General features: G+C 44.4%; 2 protein-coding genes across 4 annotated transcripts in view; one reads left to right on the forward strand and one right to left on the reverse strand.

The window, feature by feature from the left end:
- Nucleotides 1–8,062, reverse strand: part of LOC118367647 (suppressor of tumorigenicity 14 protein homolog) — a 37,670-nt gene extending 29,608 nt beyond the window's left edge. Inside the window, exons 1-2 of one of the 2 annotated variants that reach the window (XM_052494684.1) lie at nt 7,763–8,062; nt 6,812–7,026 (exon numbers count right to left, since the gene is read on the reverse strand). Coding sequence is in view for 1 of the 2 variants with exons in the window: in XM_035751240.2 (XP_035607133.2) it covers nt 7,763–7,789 (27 nt within the window). In the remaining variant the exon portion in view is untranslated. The remainder of the gene's footprint in view (nt 1–6,811; nt 7,027–7,762) is intronic. The other variant, XM_035751240.2, reaches the window with a different exon arrangement.
- Nucleotides 8,063–9,045: 983 nt separating this feature from the next.
- aplp1 (amyloid beta (A4) precursor-like protein 1) overlaps nt 9,046–21,947 on the forward strand; it is a 51,178-nt gene continuing 38,276 nt past the window's right edge. The window contains exon 1 of one of the 2 annotated variants that reach the window (XM_035751482.2): nt 9,046–9,296. In XM_035751482.2, the coding sequence (XP_035607375.1) occupies nt 9,231–9,296 (66 nt within the window). In that variant the 5' untranslated portion in view covers nt 9,046–9,230. The remainder of the gene's footprint in view (nt 9,297–21,947) is intronic. The other variant, XM_035751481.2, reaches the window with a different exon arrangement.

The following is a 21,947-nucleotide window of genomic DNA, read 5'->3' on the forward strand; positions in this document are numbered from 1 at the left end:
TATTCCGTTTGTTTTGTTGCCGTTAAACGTGTGTTTTGTAGCCTAAGAGTTTACCCAGGATCGGATCCACTCATCGCGTCCCTGGACTACACCTCTCCGTTCTTCGTGGCCTTTCTCCGCTGGAGATCTATTGGGATTATGACTGACCGACTGACTACCACCTTTTTTGTATACGGTATTTCATTTGTTTGGATGTGATGTATACTGTGATTTGTGTAGTTAGTGGTAGTTGAGGACTTAAGTAAGAGTTGATCCGCTTTAAAGTTCTGTGGTAAAGTAATTGTTATATTGATTGTATGTTTAATACTGGGTTTACGCTACACTGAATGAACGGACAAACATCGCGTGACAAAAGTCACTTGAGTTCACTGAACTCCTTTACCGGGCAGGACTCTTTTTAGGCCCGAGGTACAGGACATTTCTGGAGGAACCAGAACTCATTGTGATATTATTATATGTGTGTGTGTAATCATTGTTGTTGCTAATACAACCCACGCAACAGAATATAGTTGTTTTTGAAGTTCTTTCCAATGTTTTAAGGGTTTATGAAAAGTTTATTTCCATCCTGACTTTTACATAAGTCCTTTGTAGTGAACTTGACGGACCAGATGGGACTCATTCCCACCCAAACTAAAAGGAGAAACCAATGTTTTCTCTGGTAGGCACAACCTACCTGGCACCCCTATAAATAATAACCTCAAGTCAAAACCGTTACATAAAAAATGGCATTTTTTATGTAACGGTTTTGACTTGAGGTTATTATTTATAGGGGTGCCAGGTAGGTTGTGCCTACCAGAGAAAACATTGGAGGGTGGGAATGAGTCCCATCTGGTCCGTCAAGTCTACACTAATACAAAGGACTTATGTAAAAGTCAGGATGGAAATAAACTTTTCATAAACCCTTAAAACATTGGAAAGAACTTCAAAAACAACTATATTCTGTTGCGTGGGTTGTATTAGCAACAACAATGATTACAGAAATAATAATATCACAATGAGTTCTGGTTCCTCCAGAAATGTCCTGTACCTCGGGCCTAAAAAGAGTCCTTCGGTAAAGGAGTTCAGTGAACTCAAATCACGCGATGTTTGTCCGTTCATTCAGTGTAGCGTAAACCCAGTATTAAACATACAATCAATATAACAATTACTTTACCACAGAACTTTAAAGCGGATCAATACTTAAGTCCTCAACTACCACTAACTACACAAATCACAGTATACATCACATCCAAACAAATGAAATACCGTATACAAAAAGGTGGTAGTCAGTCGGTCAGTCAGACAATCCAATCCGCCAATAGATCTCCAGCGGAGAAAGGCCACGAAGAACGGAGAGGTGTAGTCCAGGGACGCGATGAGTGGATCCGATCCTGGGTAAACTCTCTTAGGCTACAAAACAACGTTTAACGGCAACAAAACAAACGGAATAGAGAAGCTTCGAACTGAGAACACATCCTCATGCACGTCTCCATCACAACCCCACTTTCGCACAGCTGATGCTGGCTATTTAATTGGGAATTAAAGGGAAAGCGCCCTATTGCAAGGAGCTGCACTGAGACGGTTCAGAAAAATTCAGGGCCGTCAATTACTTTAAGAGATGAAGGTCAGTCAATGCAGAGAATTTCAAGAACTTTTCACGTTTATTCAAGAGCAGTTGTAAAAACCATCAGGCGCAATGAAGAAACTGGCTCTCATGAGGACCACCACAGGAAAGAAAGACCCAGAGTTACCTCTGCTGCAGAGAATAAGTTCATTAGAGTTGACAGCCTCAGGAATTAAAGCCCAAATAAATGCTTCACAGTGTTCATGTAACAGACATCACTGTTCAGATGAGTCCGTGTGAAAATCAGGCCTTCATGGTCTAATTACTGCAAAGAAACCACTACTAAAGGACACCAATAAGAAGAAGAGACTTTCCTGGGCCAGGAAACACACGAGCAATGGACATTAGACCGGTGGAAATCTGTCCTTTGGTCTGGAGTACAAATTGGAGATTTTTGGTTCCAACCACTGTATCTTTGTGAGATGCAGAGTAGGTGAACAGATGATCTCTGCATGTGTAGTTCCCACTGTGAAGCATGGAGGTGGTTGTGTGGGAGTGCTTTGCTGGTGACACTACCAGTGATTTATTTAGAATTCAAGGCACACTTAACCAGCATGTCTACCACAGAGTATTCCGCATTCATACACCATGCCATCTGGTTTGCGCTTAGTGGGACTATCATTTGTTTTCAACAGGACAATAACCCAACACACCCCCAAGCTGTGTAAGGGCTATTTGACCAATAAGGAGAGTGATTGAGTGCTGCATCAGATGAACTGGCCTCCACAATCACCCTACCTCAACCCAATTGAGAAGGTCTAGGATGAGTTGGACCGCAGAGTGAAGGTAAAGCAGCCAACAAGAGCTCAGCATATGTGGGAACTCCAAGACTTTTGGAAAAGCATTCCAGGTTAAGCTGGTTGAGAGAATGCCAAGCGTGAGCAAAGCGGTCATCAAGGTGGCTACTTAGAAGAATCTCAAATATAAAACACATTTCATTGAACACTTTTTTTGGTTACTACACGATTCCATTGTTGTCATTTCAGTTCTGATGTCTTCATTATTATTCTACAATGTAGAAAACAGTAAAAATAAAGAAAAACCCTGGAATGAGTAGGTGTGTCCAAAACCTTTTGACTGGTACTGTATGTATGCATGTATACACACACACATAAATAAAAATGCAGGATGTGGCCAGAGCAGGGAGCTAAGGAGAAGTACAGAAAAGTAGGGCTAGGAATTTCCCGGGGCCTCACAATACAATATCATGATACAAAGGTGCCAATACGATATTTATTGCAAATCTATATGTATTGAAATTTGATACTGTGATTTCATTGCGATTCAATATTCCAAACATATTGCTCAACATGTGTCTGCTGCAGAAGGAAAATAGAGAGCCATGAGAATGAGTCTTGATCAGTAGTGGAAATAAAAGTTAAGAAAGCTAATTGGCTCCCTTTTTAAAAACATGGGGAACAAGCAATGAAGGAAACTCCAGTATTTGGTGCAGGTAAAGCCAACAAGCGCAAAAATAATATTGCAATACCGTCAAAAACAAAATCCAAATATGTAACTGTATGGATTTTTCCCCCCATCACTACAGAAAAGGGGATCTGCTTTCCAGCGAGCCTGACCCATACAATTTACCTATACAAATGAGTTAATTTGTTTGCACAAGCATCAATTTCTTTCCACTAGTGATACTTTACTTGCAAAAAAAAATCTCAAAACATTAGCAGTGAAATTGTAAACATGCTTCATGGTTGTTAATATCATTGATGAAAAGCAACTCTTGATTGGGTTTAGGGCTGTGAGAAACAACTCACAAAAATATATGACCTACAGTGGGGCAAAAAAAGTATTTAGTCAGCCACCAATTGTGCAAGTTCTCCCACTTAAAAAGATGAGGCCTGTCATTTTCATCATATGTACACTTCAACTATGACAGACAAAATGAGAAAAGAAAAACCAGAAAATCACTTTGCAAATGAATTTATTTGCAAATTATGGTGGAAAATAAGTATTTGGTCAATAACAAAAGTTTCTCAATACTTTGTTATATACCCTTTGTTGGCAATGACAGAGGTCAAACGTTTTCTGTAAGTCTTCACAAGGTTTTCACACACTGTTGCTGGTATTTTGGCCCATTCCTCCATGCAGATCTCCCCTAGAGCAGTGATGTTTTGGGGCTGTTGCTGGGCAACACGGACTTTCAACTCCCTCCAAAGATGTTCTATGGGGTTGAGATCTGGAGACTGGCTAGGCCACTCCAGGGCCTTGAAATGCTTCTTACTAAGCCACTCCTTCGTTGCCCGGGCGGTGTGTTTGTGGATCATTGTCATGCTGAAAGACCCAGCCACGTTTCATCTTCAATGCCCTTGCTGATGGAAGGAGGTTTCCACTCAAAATCGCATGATACATGGCCCCATTCATTCTTTCCTTTACACAGATCAGTCGTGCTGGTCCCTTTGCAGAAAAACAGCCCCAAAGCATGATGTTTCCACCCCCATGTTTCACAGTAGGTATGGTGTTCTTTGGATGCAACTCAGCATTCTTCATCCTCCAAACACGACGAGTTGAGTTTTTACCAAAAAGTTATATTTTGGTTTCATCTGACCATATGACATTCTCCCAATCTTCTTCTGGATCATCCAAATGCTCTCTAGCAAACTTCAGACGGGCCTGGACATGTACTGGCTTAAGCAGGGGGACACGTCTGGCACTGCAGGATTTGAGTCCCTGGCGGCATAGTGTGTTACTGACGGTAGGCTTTGTTACTTTGGTCCCAGCTCTCTGCAGGTCATTCACTAGGTCCCCCCCGTGTGGTTCTGGGATTGTTGCTCACCGTTCTTGTGATCATTTTGACCCCACGGGGGTGAGATCTTGCGTGGAGCCCCAGATCGAGGGATATTATCAGTGGTCTTGTATGTCTTCCATTTCCTAATAATTGCTCCCACAGTTGATTTCTTCAAACCAAGCTGCTTACCTATTGCAGATTCAGTCTTCCCAGCCTGGTGCAGGTCTACAATTTTGTTTCTGGTGTCCTTTGACAGCTCTTTGGTCTTGGCCATAGTGGAGTTTGGAGAGTGACTGTTTGAGGTTGTGGACAGGTGTCTTTTATACTGATAACAAGTTCAAACAGGTGCCATTAATACAGGTAACAAGTGGAGGACAGAGGAGCCTCTTAAAGAAGAACTTACTGGTCTGTGAGAGCCAGAAATCTTGCTTGTTTGTAGGTGACCAAATACTTATTTTCCACCATAATTTGCAAATAAATTCATAAAAAATCCTACAATGTGATTTTCTGGATTTTTTTCCTCATTTTGTCTGTCATAGTTGAAGTATACCTATGATGAAAATTACAGGCTTCTCTCATCTTTTTAAGTGGGAGAGCTTGCACAATTGGTGGCTGACTAAATACTTTTTTGCCCCACTGTATGTATGTATGTATATATATATATATATTTTTTTAAGTATGTGGACACCACGTTAAACATTTGGCTGAAATATCCAAATCCACACACTGCTGACAGGTGTATAAAAATTAGCACACAGTCATGCAATCACCATAGACACACATTGTTAGTAGAACCTTAAGGAAGAGCTCAATGACTTTCAATGTGGCACCGTCATAGAATGCCACCTTTCCAACAAGTCAGTTGGTCAAATTTCTGCCCTGCTAGAGCTGCCCCGGTCAACTGTAAGTCCTGTTATTGTGAAGTGGAAACATCTAGGAGCAGCAACGGCTCAGTCACCGAAGTGGTAGGCCACACAAGCTCATAGAATGGGACCGCTGAGTGGTGAAGTAGTGCGTAAAAATCATCTGTCCTCGGTTGCACTCGCTACCGAGTTCCAAACTGCATCTGGAAGCAATGTCAGCACAAGAACTGTTCGTCGGGAGCATCATGAAATGGGTTTCCATGGCCGAGCAGCTGCACACAAGCCTAAGGTCACCATGCTCAATGCCAAGCATCGGCTGGAGTGGTGTTAAGCTCACCTCCATTGGACTTTGGAACAGTGGAAATGAGTTCTCTGGAATGATGAATCACGCTTTGTCATCTGGCAGTCCGATGGACAAATCTGGGTTTGGTGGATGCCAGGAGAACGCTACCTGACCAAATTTTTGTGCCAACTATAACGTTTGGTGGAGGAGGAACAATGGTCTGGGGCTCTTTTTCATGGTTCGTGCTAGGCCCCTTGGTTCCAGTGAAGGGAAATCAACGCCACAGCACACAATGAGATTCTAGATGATTCTGTGCTTCCAACTTTGTGGCAACAGTTTGGAGAAGGCCCTTTCCTGTTTCAGCATGACAATGCCACCGTGCACAAAGCAAGGTCCATAGAGAAATGGTTTGACGAGATCGGTGTAGAAGAACTTGACTGGCCTGCACAGAGCCCTGATCTCAACCTCATTGAACACTTTTGGGATGAATTGGCTGCAAGCCAGGCCTAATCGCCCAACATCAGTTCCCAACCTCACTAATGCTCTTGTGGCTGAATGGAAGTCAGTCCCCACAGCATGTTCCGACATCTAGTGGAAAGTCTTCCCAGAAGAGTAGGCTGTCATTTCAGCATCCATATTAATGCACATGATTTTGGAATGAGATGTTCGACAAGCAGGTGTCCACATACATTTGGTTATGTAGTGTACGTGTTCAGAGAACTGCTCTTAACGACACTTGTGTAAGCAAAGGAGCATTTTCTCTTAGACAACTCATGAAAAGTGTGTAACCTGGAAATATATCAATGACAACCAGGATATCTGTGTGGACATCTCCATGACCCAATTCTACAGACTATACCAGCTCTTCTATGTGTAGCTAAGGTTTAACTATCACTTCAGTATTTGTTACGGGAAACCTGGAGACAGTCCAAGAACTATGACAATGCATAATGTACAAAGCAGGAAAACTAGGAGTACATTCCTGAGCATGAATGATCTGCACAAGGCAGCACCTATCTCAACAGGACACTCAGGGAAAACAGACTATATGATTCAGTATACCAGCAAGTATTCAGAATTATTGTTCCTTTCCCTTACAAATATGATATCCCTCATCTTGTCCCTAAAAAGTGCATGTTCTTTCAGAGGACTCCAACCTCCTGTTTGCTTTTCTCTTTTGACTGAAGCTCAAAACTATGTAGCATTTCACAACCCTAATTTTTTAATCAACATGACTATGCATGTGTATAAACATCAAAACCAACATTTATAATAATATCAAAATGCAGTGTGAGGAAGAGGTTTTCCATAGAGAAACCTACCTTCCCCCCCTCTCTAAACTCCTCTGTGCAGCGACTAACTTTCTTCTCAGTTGTCTTCCTCTGTGGGTGAGCAGCAGCGAGGCTGGAGGGGGATCGAGTCAGGACAGGTCTGGGATCCACAGGGTATCAGAATACCTGGAAGTTGGGGCAGGCCAGCATTGTCTGGGCTGGGAGTGGGGATTCAATACTAAGTACTGTTACCAGGGGGCTGGGGCCTGCCCAAAGTACAGCAAGGACATGTAATTAGTTTGTGACCACTGAACACTGGAGGTATATGAAATCAATATGGCTGCCCTGACCAGTGAGGGAGATAGGGTACACAGAGCTGACATTAATTGGAGTGATGTGACTTAAACCATGAATGATTGGTTGATACATTTACACTTGTCATGTGTGTCTCTTATCAAAGTTTTTACTGTCTTTAAATTAACATACGTGTGGAGAAATATCCAGACAATCAAGATGGGGAGCGTCCCTGCTAACTTGGCTACAGGTGTTTAATTTATGTTATCCAGGGCTCATCTGGAAAACAGATGGAATTCTCAATGTGACTTCCCTGGTTAAATAAAGGATATCTTAAAATAATAAATCCTATTCTGTTCCTTCCTCCAACACAATTGTTCCTTGAGTCATCACATTCAAAACGAATTAACTAACATTATTTATTTAAATATAATTATGCCCATCCATCCTCAAATTATATGATAATTAATAATTACCGAACATAAAAAGTTAACTATAAAGTTTAAAATTAACTGGGATAACTTGAAGGCCAGTGAGAAATCAACGTACTTCCTGGAAGTGTTCACTTGTGGTACGTTGTCAATTGGTTTGCCTACATGGGCTGAGTTTGACAGGTGGCCCATTCCAGTGACTGGAATGAAACGTTATGTATGTCTGTAAAATAGATTTTCAAATTAAGTCGCTAACAATGCAAAAGTGACAACTTACCTCGTATTCAAATCGTGCGGAATTCATTTTCTTCAATTACTTAAGAGTTAAATCCAGTTGGTAGACAGTTCAATCAAACAAAAACTATTTAGAAACACGGGACTGTATTCCTCCCTCCCGAGGTCCAAGACGTTTCAAGTCAAAGCGGGAGGGAGATTAATAAAATTATGATCAAAAGTAGCAACTGTCCCATTGGTAAAATTCTTCAATGACTCCTCTGGTTAAAAGTTGTGACACCTTTGTGGTTGTCGTGGCTGAGGTGTTTGTTTCAGTCAACAATTGTTTCTTGAAACGGACCCTTTCCATCCACACCCACAACATTTAGCCACGCCCACACCTTTGTAAACGTCCAGAACGCCAGGTGAGATTTGGGCCTGATGATCAGGAAGTTGCGATTTTACATTTCAATTAGAAGTAGTTTGTGTAAACAGGTGCGGTTATGTTATATCAGCTCTGCAGTTAGGTAGGCTACATACATATATATACTGTATATCTTCTCGATATCAACGTTTCATAACAAATAGGTTTTACATCACATCTTCATAACGCTGAGAAAAATATTGTGTCAAATTTAAAAAATCGCTAATAGAGTAATGAAATGATTTAATACACTGATACCCCACACGTAGAGAAGGAGACAATTATTTTACCTTGCGTGCCCCCTAGTGACCAAATACAGAATTTGGATTGGCATAGACATGTTTTTTTATCGTTCGCATAATGAATGACAGATCCATTGCTATATGCTCTAACAGCGGTTGCCATCCAATGAATATATTTCCGAAACCTACTAGACTGGAGTACAACTCCCTTATACGTTGCTAAAAAAAAAGTATAATAATAACAATAAAAATAATACCCTATCATAACACTACACTCACAAAAAAATACAATACTCCACTATTTAAATATATTGTCCTACTTCAGGCCAACAGCCTGAAAGGATGGGACACCACCACTTAATACACCCTGTAACTCTTCTGACGTCAAATCTCGCACACCCAAATCGAACTTTCAACGTTTCCTAGTTCCGACTAGCACGTGAACGCAGCCTGTTTCGGCACTGCTGTCACTGAATTCGTGACGCATATTATGAAACCGTTCAGGCAGTTCCATAGATAGACCCGTTTCCATCCACTGCCTGCGCTTCCCATTCATGTCCATTGGGTGTCTCCCTCCACCAAATCAAACCACAGTTAATCTAAAAATGTTGGCGCTTTGAGGAAAGTCCATTGTACAGTACAAACTCGCAGATGGGCGTTCTTTTTTTTTCCGGCGAGGCTGCAGCCCCATATTAGCCCCGGCTGCGATTGGAGAGAGCAAGTGCGCACGGACGCAGACGCAGGAGATATTGGAGGCAGTCACCGAACAGAATAGAGATCTTCATAGTAACTGATGTAACTGTATTTGGGAATCAATTCAGATTATAAAGAGAAAACATTCCAATTGAGAAACGGAAGGAGTGAAAATGGGACATTCAGTGTTACCCATATTGATGGTCGTATTGTCCCATTGCGTATGGGGAAATGTCGAGGTAAGCACCAATAATATTATCTTTCATTGTAAATGTTTATCGATATCACTCATGTCATGAATAACAATTCGTATCCTTTTTGCTGACGCGCACCGTTATCTTGGACAGATTTAATTAGCAAGTGAATGCGCACACAGACTGTCAGATGATAGATTACACGTCAACAAGAAGGAACGCTCAGTAACATACCTACGCAGACTAAATGCTACTGTCTAATTAGCACATTTGTATTATTGAAATGCAGACAATATATGTAGACATTATGGTCATGCCAACCAAGTATTCAAGACAATGCATGCATTTTGTATTAGGATATGTTGTATGTCAGCCTCTCCCCCCTGGTTTGAGAGAGAGACCATCGGGGACCTACCCTTGATAAACAAAGAGAGAAATGTACTGAACGTCTTCATAGCCTGGGGTGGGGCCATTCTTTTTTGGCGAAAGTCAGTTTTTCTTTTGGTCTAATTGAAAAAAATGAATGAAAAAAATGAAGAATACAACCGCAACGTCTCATATTTGTTTTTATCATATCAGTTGGCCATAAACTGGTATATGCTATTATAGGCCTGCAAGCCTTTATTAAAGAATGTAAAATCAAGTGCTGTTTGAACATCAGAGCCATGCATGTAATGGTGGCCTTTATTACGTCAGTATCCCAGGTAGGGGGATGTAGAGGAGCCCCACTGACTGACTGCTTTGTCATGACACTGGTGCTGGGAATGCTGAATGAGAGAACACAGTAGGTCTTCCGGCTGCATATATTTATTTATTTAACTACGCAAGTCAATTAAGAAATAATTCTTATTTACAATGATGGCCTAGGAACAGTGGGTTAACTTCCTTGTTCAGGGGCAGAATGACAGCTCAGGTATTTGATCAAGCAACCTTTCGGTTACTGGCCCAACGCTCTAACCACTAGGCTACCTGCCACCCCATACAGGGAGAGAGTAGCATCACACCTACTATTTTAATGAAAATGTACAGTCTTCTCCAGGCTATGTCTTGAATCTGGGACTTGCATCGGATGCATAAGATTTATCTGCAATGGAGGCCTGTGCTTAAACCTTTTGTTGCACTACTGTGAATCCAGGGGAATGCGAGGGATAAATTCTGTATTGATTGTGAAATGTGGTGCTTTTCATCTCACATCCTTGTTTATTTGTTTTAATGAGAGCAAATGATCTTTCTGTAAGCCTACACCTTAGCCTCCTGCTTTAATATGGGGTCATCTTTGATCTTGATCTTATTTGATCCGACTACGTGTTGTATAGCAGGATGTAGAATGAACTAAGGCTGAGGCCTGAGCCACTACTAAGCTCCATCTTGTCACTGCACTGAATGAAATAAAAAAATGCAAATGGCTGTTCTCAGGTCAGCTCAGCAGGCTATATCTTCATCTCATGCTTCATATGTTGTAGATAGGAGTTTCTGCCAGACAGACTGTTCTGGGGCCAGATCAATGTAATGACCAGGCAGCCATCAGTCACTCAGTCCTCCCACCATACCGCTATTACTGACAGCAGACTTTAATGAGCTCTACCACAGCATAGCACTGCACTCTCCAGACTATGACTCTTCCATTTCCCCCATGGATCACTAGAATAGACCAATTATTTTAGTTTCCCAACTAAAAATCATGACATTTGAATTGTTAGTACCTTGTTGTGTTACTTGAATGGAGTAATTGGTTTTTCCCTACTGTTTTACCTTTTTGTGTATCTCAAAGTGCTAACACTTAGACATATCATTTAACCTTGTCCACAGAGGATCAAATCACTCTCTTGGCTAATTGGGAAACCATAGCACATGTGCAGAATTTTCTCTCATCTGGTCGTTCTATGTAGAACACCTGTGAAGGTCTAGACTCCAGACTGATACGTGACTCCATGGGCCACCCACCACCAAGCTGTGCCAATGCGTCAGAGGTGACTTCCAGAGACCACTAGACACAGACGCCCCAAACCCCCCCCTCAGCTAATGAGGGAGGCCAGGCTCCCTATGGGGGCTCTGGAGTGGAGAGGAGGTATAAAAAGGCAGAGGGGTGGTGCTGGGTGGAAAGCAGGGGAGAGTGGGGTGTGAGCAGTGACTCATGGAGCCGCAGCTGGAGTTACAGTGCGGGTCAAGCTCACTTTCCACCTGGGAATAGAAGCGTGAGTTGTTCCCCCTCTTTGTTACTGTTGCATTGTAAGGGTGTAGGCAGACTAGAGGAGAAGCTCTCTGTTCCTCTGTAAGAACTAGCTCACATACATAATCTCACTCTATCTATCCATATACTGTCTACCAACTGTACATTATGCCCTTGGAAGGTATTAGAAATCCCAATCTCCAGTCAGTAGAAAGCATGTAATCATGTGTAAGGATTCATTCTGAAGATGTTAAGAAGATTAGCATGTGTATTATTAACCATTGGTGCTGGTTGCTCACAGTGCGTTTTATTAGCAATAAACCTAGACCTTTCATTGTGGAATTATTCCACTGCTGTAAGAGCATTACTGGGATTACTGCTGTATGCTGAGGAACCATGCTTAGGTTTATACACAAGGAGACCTGCAGATATGTGAAGGTTTACAGCCCAGATTACACTTTGAAGAGGCTGGCTTGCTGGTTTAACACTCTGGTATTAGCTGTGTTAAAGATGGTTCTTTAATTTTTGTTTGCCTTTTCCATAGTAAAGGTTGAAATTGGGCAATTATGCGTTGCAAACTGTTGTCTGTATCATGTAAGGGCTTTAGGGTGCAGTACAAATGGTGTTTGTTTACACAGAACGAAATGTAAGAGAACGAAAGCATTAGATAGTTTCAAAGCACACGGGTAAAGTTCAACATTTACTCATCCGAAACACAACCATTATGCAATGTGCTCTCTGTCCATGTTCTCCATTTCGTTGCTATTCATATACTATGTGTTCTTATTGTGTTAAAAGCAGGGACCAGTGCATTGTAGATATTATTTTTTTACTGTTTACTTCAAGTCAGTGTCAATGAAGCTGACACAGTAGCATGACACTCCTAGCATGATACTTTGACAGTTTATCTATACTGTCCTATGTGTCTTTACCTCAGCCACCTTGGATGCAATGACATGTGCCACTTGCAGTGCTGAGAGTATTTAGTTGATTGACAACCTAGCATAGATCTTGCCTGACGACTCAAACGGAATTCTTCATTCGCTACATACTTCAGTCTGAGACTGCAATCATTGAAGTCATTTGTGGTGATGTCAAAATGAGGGGTGTTGTACAAAACAAAGCCATCAGCGATTGGATCATTTCTAACCAATCAGAGTACCAAAGGCAAAGATGAATTTTCAAAACGTGGCTTTACCCATGTGTGTTTTGGCTCTGGCCCAACCCTGGATTGCTGATGGATTGCTGATGGATTGGCCATTGGAAGTCTTTGAAGCCACCGTTCTACCATATTGGCACTTCCTAGTATAGGCAGGCCTCCATGGGAATTAATGGAATTCTACAGCATTTCAATGCAATTTCTCAAGGACAAAATGACATGTATTTTTTTGTTGATCTAGTGGGGACAGTAACATAATTTGAAAAAAAAATGAATTTTTAAGGAATTTTTATACATTTTAATTTGAAATGTTTTATGTTTAGCTCACATGATCTAATTTAAAAGTATGCATTAGGGTGTCTGCAGATATTAATAAATGCATTTGTATTGCTTCCAAAATATTTTTTATAATGGTTGGGAAGTGCCAAGATGGAGGCACGGTGGTGTCAACACAGTGCCCCCTATCAGTCATATTGTGTGTGTATGTATCTATATATATGTATCTATATATATATATATATATATCTCTCTCTCTCCTTGGGCCCAACCCATTGGTTTCTGGGACCAATCAGACTGTCTAGAATGACCAATCAGCAGTCTAGGACCTTCTAGTGTTTGGATTCTAGAAATCGTAGGGAGGTACTCCGATCCAGACTCATTGCAGAGAAGAAACTGATGTCTGTGGGCGCGGCGTAGCATTTGGCCGGAGCAAAGAGTTTTGGTAGCCAGGGAAGCAGAGGTCACCTTCCCTACAATAACACAGCATGTGTCATGACTCCGACAGACAATAACTGCTATAAAGGATGACATTGATGATCTTAAACATTCTGTTTAACAGCACTTCAGCCTCATGCTACTTCCACCTGCCTGAAAATGGAAAGATGGCAATGATGAAGACTAATGTATCCTCAAAGACATGTTTTGTATCAAGCGGAAGTGTCCAAGTCAAGTGATGTATTAATGATGAGGAATGAGCAGGTTCTGCCAATGCATATATTTGAGTACACTACTGGCCTCCCGAGTGGTGCAGTGGTCTAAGCCACTGCATCGCAGTTGCTAGCTATGCCACTAGAGATTCTGGATCGATTCCAGACTCTGTCGTGACCGGGAGACCCATCGGGCGGCGCACAATTTGGTCCAGCGTCGTCCGGGTTAGGGGAGGGTTTGGCCGGCAGGGACATCCTTGTCCCATCACAAACTAGCGGCTCCTGTGGCGGGCCGGGCGCATGCACACTGATGCAGTCGCCAGGTGTACGGTGTTTCTTCAGACACATTGGTGTGCCTGGGCTCCTGGTTAAGTGGGCATTGTGTAAAGAAGCAGTGCGGCTTGGTTGGGTTGTGTTTCGGAGGACGCATGGCTCTCGACCTTCACCTCTCCCGAGTCTGTACGGGAGTCGCAGCAATGAGACAAGACTAACTACCAATTGGATACCACGAAAAAGGGGTAAAGTTTTTTTTTTAAAGAGTACAGTAAACTGCAAGCTTTGGGGGAAATTAACACCTCTGTTTTTCAAGATAAATTACTGCAGAGAAGGCCGCTGGAACCCAGGGAGACCAGAGAAGCTAATGGCCATTGGTAGATCCATGAAACACAGCTCTCCAAGTCACATATGCTCTCCAATTTATGAGGGCAGGAGAGAGGAAGGGGGATAAAGATAGTGGGGTATGTTTAGAAGAGGAGGAGGAGGAGGAGGAAGAAGATTAAACGGATACAGGGAGTTGCTAAATTGCTGTGCATGTTCCCCCTTCAGCATTTCCAGGCCTTGTGTTGGAAACACAGAAGCTTAGCCCTCCACTCCCCCTGCCTGTGACTGCAGTGCTATGGATATGTAGAAATAGTTACAGGATACTAGCATCTCTCTCGCTCTATCGCTCTCTCACTCTGTGTCTGTCTGTATATCTTTCTCGTTTAATGAATTTTCGAGGAAGGAGATAATGGTTTCATTAATGGTTTCCCTTGTGCTTTGCTCTGCCGTGTGCTTGTGCTTTGCTCTGCCGTGTGCTTGTGCTTTACTCTGCCGTGTGCTTGTGCTTTACTCTGCCGTGTGCTTGTGCTTTGCTCTGCCGTGTGCTTGTGCTTTGCTCTGCCGTGTGCTTGTGCTTTGCTCTGCCGTATGCTTGTGCTTTACTCTGCCGTGTGCTTGTGCTTTACTCTGCCGTGTGCTTGTGCTTTGCTCTGCCGTGTGCTTGTGCTTTGCTCTGCCGTGTGCTTGTGCTTTGCTCTGCCGTGTGCTTGTGCTTTACTCTGCCGTGTGCTTGTGCTTTGCTCTGCCGTGTGCTTGTGCTTTGCTCTGCCGTGTGCTTGTGCTTTGCTCTGCCGTGTGCTTGTGCTTTGCTCTGCCGTGTGCTTGTGCTTTGCTCTGCCGTATGCTTGTGCTTTACTCTGCCGTGTGCTTGTGCTTTACTCTGCCGTGTGCTTGTGCTTTGCTCTGCCGTGTGCTTGTGCTTTGCTCTGCCGTGTGCTTGTGCTTTGCTCTGCCGTGTGCTTGTGCTTTACTCTGCCGTGTGCTTGTGCTTTACTCTGCCGTGTGCTTGTGCTTTGCTCTGCCGTGTGCTTGTGCTTTGCTCTGCCGTGTGCTTGTGCTTTGCTCTGCCGTATGCTTGTGCTTTACTCTGCCGTGTGCTTGTGCTTTACTCTGCCGTGTGCTTGTGCTTTACTCTGCCGTGTGCTTGTGCTTTACTCTGCCGTGTGCTTGTGCTTTGCTCTGCCGTGTGCTTGTGCTTTGCTCTGCCGTGTGCTTGTGCTTTGCTCTGCCGTGTGCTTGTGCTTTGCTCTGCCGTGTGCTTGTGCTTTGCTCTGCCGTGTGCTTGTGCTTTGCTCTGCCGTGTGCTTGTGCTTTGCTCTGCCGTGTGCTTGTGCTTTACTCTGCCGTGTGCTTGTGCTTTGCTCTGCCGTGTGCTTGTGCTTTGCTCTGCCGTGTGCTTGTGCTTTGCTCTGCCGTGTGCTTGTGCTTTGCTCTGCCGTGTGCTTGTGCTTTGCTCTGCCGTGTGCTTGTGCTTTGCTCTGCCGTGTGCTTGTGCTTTGCTCTGCCGTGTGCTTGTGCTTTAGGACATGAAATGTGCTGTTTTATTGGATCCCATCTTTCCTCTCTTATTGTGCTCTTTCCAAGTGTTTGAGGTGAAAAGCACATAACAAGGACATGATCCAAAATCTTGCACAGTCAGTGTGAAATTAAACCCGGGCACAATGAAAGGAAAGGCATAAGATAAAAGAATTGCTGTAAATGTGCCTCAGCAATTACGCCATTACTGGAGGTGACAGCTAAATGAAAAGGTTACATGTGCCATTTCCTGAGCGGTCTGGGTTATTCGTGCCGTGACAGACATTCAAGGAAGTCCATGGTATCACGAAGTACGAATGGCCATCGGGAGTCTAATGCAAATCCAACAGCTAAGGAGAGTTGAGAGAGTGCAGCACAAAGGGGAACTAAGATTCCCTAAAACTGTGTTGTGCATGTTTAGGAGTTAGGGGAGAGAGGGAGTGTGAGGCATATACAGTACATCCATAGCCACTGATCACGTCTGGCTCCAGTGCCTGCGTACATGTCAGAACTTCTGGCAGGCCGGAGATATCAGTCCAATCCAAGGTCCCCCATCCCACAGGCTTGGCCTGGTAAGCCTAATTGGCTACATTTCTGCTGAAAAAAAATGGAAGCGAAAGGGAGCTGTGGGTCTGGCTTGTCCCTGCCGAAGCCAGCAGGAGGTTTCAGAAGAGCCGCCCGCGAGACATCTGCAGTGTCGTGATAACATTTGTCCTCTGTGTTTGGGAGGAGAGCAAGAGCGTGTCCTCCATTAGGCAGAGAGCGAGAGTGGGGGAGGCTAGATAGAGGAGACAGTTTACTGAGAGAGAGCGGCGATATAGGCTTGGTGGGTAGGAGGGCAGTAGAGGGCAAGTTGTTGGTGCTAAGAGAAACTCTAAACCCACAGGCTCTCTGGTGTCTGGAAAGGCAGAGATTCATCTCTGTCATGTACTGTATATGTATTCACAGGTGACCCAGGGAAAGTGTAGGAAGTACACAGCCTGCAGGCCATAGCACTGAGCCTCTTCATTACCCATTCACACACATGCACACACATGCAGAGAGCCAGTGAAGAGGAGGGTGAGGCGGGGCGGGGCTGGACTGCAACAGGATATTTCCATAATGACACCGGGACGCATAGATAGCTTTGTGGAGGCTGGCCTGGCTGAAAGGGAGTGGGGAGGAGGCTGGCCTGACTGAAAGGGAGTTGGGAGGAGGCTGGCCTGGCTGACAGGGAGTTGGGAGGAGGCTGGCCTGGCTGACAGGGAGTTGGGAGGAGGCTGGCCTGGCTGACAGGGAGTTGGGAGGAGGCTGGCCTGGCTGACAGGGAGTTGGGAGGAGGCTGGCCTGGCTGACAGGGAGTTGGGAGGAGGCTGGCCTGGCTGACAGGGAGTTGGGAGGAGGCTGGCCTGGCTGACAGGAATTGGGGAGGAGGCTGGCCTGGCTGACAGGAATTGGGGAGGAGGCTAGCCTGGCTGACAGGAATTGGGGAGGAAGCTGGCCTGGCTGACAGGAATTGGGGAGGAGGCTGGCCTGGCTGACAGGAATTGGGGAGGAGGCTGGCCTGGCTGACAGGAATTGGAGAGGAGGCTGGCCTGGCTGACAGGGAGTTGGGAGGAGGCTGGCCTGGCTGACAGGGAGTTGGGAGGAGGCTGGCCTGGCTGACAGGGAGTTGGGAGGAGGCTGGCCTGGCTGACAGGGAGTTGGGAGGAGGCTGGCCTGGCTGCCTGGGAGTGGGGAGGAGGCTGGCCTGGCTGCCTGGGAGTGGGGAGGAGGCTGGCCTGGCTGACAGGGAGTTGGGAGGAGGCTGGCCTGGCTGACAGGGAGTGGGGAGGAGGCTGGCCTGGCTGACAGGGAGTGGGGAGGAGGCTGGCCTGGCTGACAGGGAGTGGGGAGGAGGCTGGCCTGGCTGACAGGGAGTGGGGAGGAGGCTGGCCTGGCTGACAGGGAGTGGGGAGGAGGCTGGCCTGGCTGACAGGGAGTGGGGAGGAGGCTGGCCTGGCTGACAGGGAGTGGGGAGGAGGCTGGCCTGGCTGACAGGGAGTGGGGAGGAGGCTGGCCTGGCTGACAGGGAGTGGTGGGGAGAATTTCAGAGGGTCCAATGAGGTTGATCAGCAGTGCACTAACATTCCACACACCGTTGGATGGGTGGAATGGATTGGCATTGAGGGAGATGTCTGGATCAGTGTCAGTGCCCTGCTCTCTGCCATCTCTAGCAGCAGAGGGATGCAACTTGGCACAGCGGTAGCGAGGGCAAACCCAGCAGCTGGTGGCAGGGAGTGAAGTGAGGTGGTGTGCAGCGGGCTAGCTAGCGGTTAATTTCCTCCTTCCTATGCTCACATGAATACAAAAGGTGCAGTGGGTACACAATGCACCTCAATGACATGCACACACCTCCACACGCATTGACGGACAAACAGCCCAGACACACGCAGGGTACACCAACACACACACACTATCCAGATACACATACTCACTGCTTTAAAAAGATGGCACGCTGCGGCAGTTGCATCAATTATTGACGGTCTTGGAAAGGTCTGGGCTCTTGCTTGTTGGATTGGGCACTGGCACTCTTGTCACGCACGCATTCATCCCCAGAACCCACCCCATTCCCCTTCCAGCCTCAGTGGATCCTGACTGTACACCAGCTCTTCCCTACACGTAAACTGTTTGCTCTTGAAATATTCATCCTCCACTCTCTGTTCTCACTCTCTCTCTCTCCTCCTGTCCTCTTTCTCTTTTTCTCTCTCTCCTCTTTATCTCTATGTTCTCTCTCACAATACACAGACACTCTGTCTCCATCTTCCTTGTCGTCCATCGTCACCCGACCTCATCAGACCTGCTGCTCGCCGGAGTGTATATTTTTCATACCTCTGAGACAATATCCTCCACATATTTTTATTTTTTATTTTTTTTATTTCACCTTTATTTAACCAGGTAGGCAAGTTGAGAACAAGTTCTCATTTACAATTGCGACCTGGCTAAGATAAAGCAAAGCAGTTCGACGCATACAATGAAACAGAGTTACACATGGAGTAAAACAAACATACAGTCAATAATACAGTAGAAACAAGTCTAATAACGATGTGAGCAAATGAGGTGAGATAAGGGAAGTAAAGGCAAAAAAAGGCCATGGTGGCAAAGTAAATACAATATAGCGAGTAAAACACTGGCATGGTAGATTTGCAGTGGAATAATGTGCAAAGTAGAAATAAAAATAATGGGGTGCAAAGGAGCTAAATAAAATAAAATAAATACAGTAGGGAAATTTGTTGATTGGGCTAAATTCTAGGTGGGCTATGGACAGGTGCAGTAATCACATACAGTATGTTCTCACAGCAGATATCGCTAACTGCACTCAATTGCCATAGCACATTTCTACACCGACAAAAGTGAGTTAACCAGAAGGGGATTAGGGTACCAATTTGGGAACCCCCCCCCCCACGTTCAGCTGGAAGGTGGCGCATGGAACGCAAAAATATTCCTAAAAATAATTAACCTCCACACATTAACAAGTCATGGCTCAAATGAAAGATAAACACCTTGTTTATCTACCCAGCAAGTCAGATTTCTAAAATGTTTTACGGGGAAAACATAGCACATATTTATGTCAAACCACCACCGAAGACGCAGCTAATTTGCATAGCCAAGTTGAAAAAAATATTCAATCAACAAACGCAGGATTAAAAGAAAAATAATGTATTTCCATAAAGTAATATATGTACCTAAGATACCATGGTTGTAAACATGTTTTAGTGACCTTAGTACAACACCTAGCAACCTTGTCAAGAGGTTCAGACCTCCTCGGGTAATGGCTAAGGTGGCAGACGTAGGGACCTGTGTTCGATATCAGCTAATGGAAAGTCTCAGGTATTTAATCTGTAACAATAGGACTCTGACAGAGACGGGTCAATATTTCATCCATCCCCCAGCTCACCATGGTCAAGGCCACGCTCTCTCTGCTGCACACACCAGCCAATATTCACGCTAGCGCCACTAACAAATTGGATATTTTGCATGAGTCTACTTCTGTCTGCAAAAAAATACATTCATAAAAGGCAAGAAGCTGAAGTGGAGGTTTCCAGGCTTGGACATAGAGGGTTCATTTTACAGTTTGTCTGAATGATTCAAACGTTCTTCATCCCCATCTGACAGTCTACATGATGGCCGGAGGAAATGAGATAATACTAATGTTTAATCTACTGAGGGACTGGAGCGCAGACAGACCAGCAGACTGTACCCTGCAGCACATTATCTCACCAGAGTGGCACAGGCTGAAATAACACATAGAGACAGGACATGCAGTTACACTCCAGCAGGTATATTTCACTGGTCATCCCCAAAGCCAGCGCTTACTTTGGCCACCTTTCCTTCCAGTTCTCTGCTGCCAATGACTGGAACGAATTGCAAAAATAACTGAAGCTGGAGTCTTGTATCCCCCTCTAACTTTAAGCCACAGCTGTCAGAGCAGCTTACCGATCACTGTACCTGTCACTAGCCAATCTGTAAATAGCACACCCAACTACCTCATCCCCATATTGTTATTTATCTTCTTGCTCTTTTGCACCCCAGTATCTCTACTTCCACATCATCTATCTCTCCAGTGCTAATGCTAAATTGTAATTATTTCTCCTCTATGGCCTATTTATTGCCTTACCTCCTTACTCTTCTACATTTGCACACACTTAACATAGATTTTTCTATTGTGTTATTGACTACGTTTGTTTATTCCATGTGTAACTCTTGTTTTGTTTGTGTTGCACTGCTTTGCTTTATCTTGGCCAGGTCGCAGTTGTAAATGAGAACTTGTTCTCAACTGGAATACCTGGTTAAATAAAGGTGAAATAAACACACACAGACCGGGGCAGTACAAGACATGACATGTTATCCAGGCTTTGTTTCATAACATTATTCCCGGCCTGTTATCCGCAGTGCCTATTTTTCCATCTTGCATCACGACAAGATGCCAGCCCTCAAACCATTTCTTTAACTGTGATTTAAAGAGGGGGAATAGCAGGAAAGCAATAATACAATGCAGTGTTCATATAAAGAGGCCCCGAGCTGTGTCTGGGAGTGACAGGCTCCAGACAGATGACAGATTGAGTGGCGAGATGGTGTCAAGCCTCTCACAGTGATCGTTGTAGCCCTACAGCATGTAACATGGTGACATGTAGCCTTGTCTAAATTGCATAGCCTACTGTTAAAGGACTAGTGCATGTAGGATTGTGTGGAGCCTTACCTAAATTGTGTAGTGTACTAGACTTTGTATGGTTGACCTTTATGATATTATTGTGCTATTAGCATGTGGTGAAGTGTTACCTCCACTACAGGGTGAGTCACCTGCAGTCAGTTCAAACATGGTGACAGGGGTGGCAGTGTGGACTCCATGATAATGACTGTGTCAAAGAATTGTACATGTCAAGGCTCTGGTGTTGAGTCGTGTGTGTGTGTGTGTGTGTGTGTGTGTGTGTGTGTGTGTGTGTGTCATATCACAGCAGCTGTCAGTAGAACAGATTCAGACTTGAAGATTGAAGGCGAGGATGATTAAAAAATAAGGAAAGGGAGGCACAGCCTGTTCTGAAGCAAGATGCGTTGTCATTCCACAGTGCCCTGAGGCAGGGGGAACAGAAGGGATGTTGACACAAGATAAGGGATTGGGTAATCTAATGGTTCATCAGGAGTGGCTCTGACCAGTGGCTCATGTCTGGGAAGAGCAGGGTGATTAGACCGGGGAAGAATAATTATCTGATTTGATTTGAGGCTCAGCAAATCAGACTGTTATGAGTTTGTTTGTTTATCAGTAGTGTTGGTAAAACAGGAGCTCTAAACATATCTATCCTCCACTCTGTTAGTGTCCTCTACTACTCATTAGTCTGGACCTGAGGCCTGAATCATTGATGTGATTCCTATTAACATGACTCTCAGCCATGCAGAACTCTGATAGGCTGTTTGGATGGGATGTTTCTGTTTGGTGATACATTTTAGTGAGACAATTACATTTATTTATTTAAATTATTTTGATGTGTCAATTGTTTCTAGTCATTTGTAAAGGAGGCACTCTTAAGATGGAGGATTCAGAGATGAGGCAGACAAGTTGTAGCAGTGCAATGTCCAGGGGGAGTACTATTATTTTATGTGCAGGAGACTGGGTGGCAAACTCTACACTGTATATATGTATACAACAAAAAGGACGATGACTAAGACTGGTACCATAAACTGGGGAAAACAAAGTAAATCAAATAATACATTAAACTCAAATAACGCAGGCCTCAATCATGCCTGAACCAGCAGTATGTCAGCCTTACCCCCGAACCCTTACCCCTGTCTGCAAGAGACAGAAATGACAG

Source organism: Oncorhynchus keta, chromosome 34 (genome assembly GCF_023373465.1).
Source record: "Oncorhynchus keta strain PuntledgeMale-10-30-2019 chromosome 34, Oket_V2, whole genome shotgun sequence".
Taxonomy (NCBI): domain Eukaryota; kingdom Metazoa; phylum Chordata; class Actinopteri; order Salmoniformes; family Salmonidae; genus Oncorhynchus; species Oncorhynchus keta.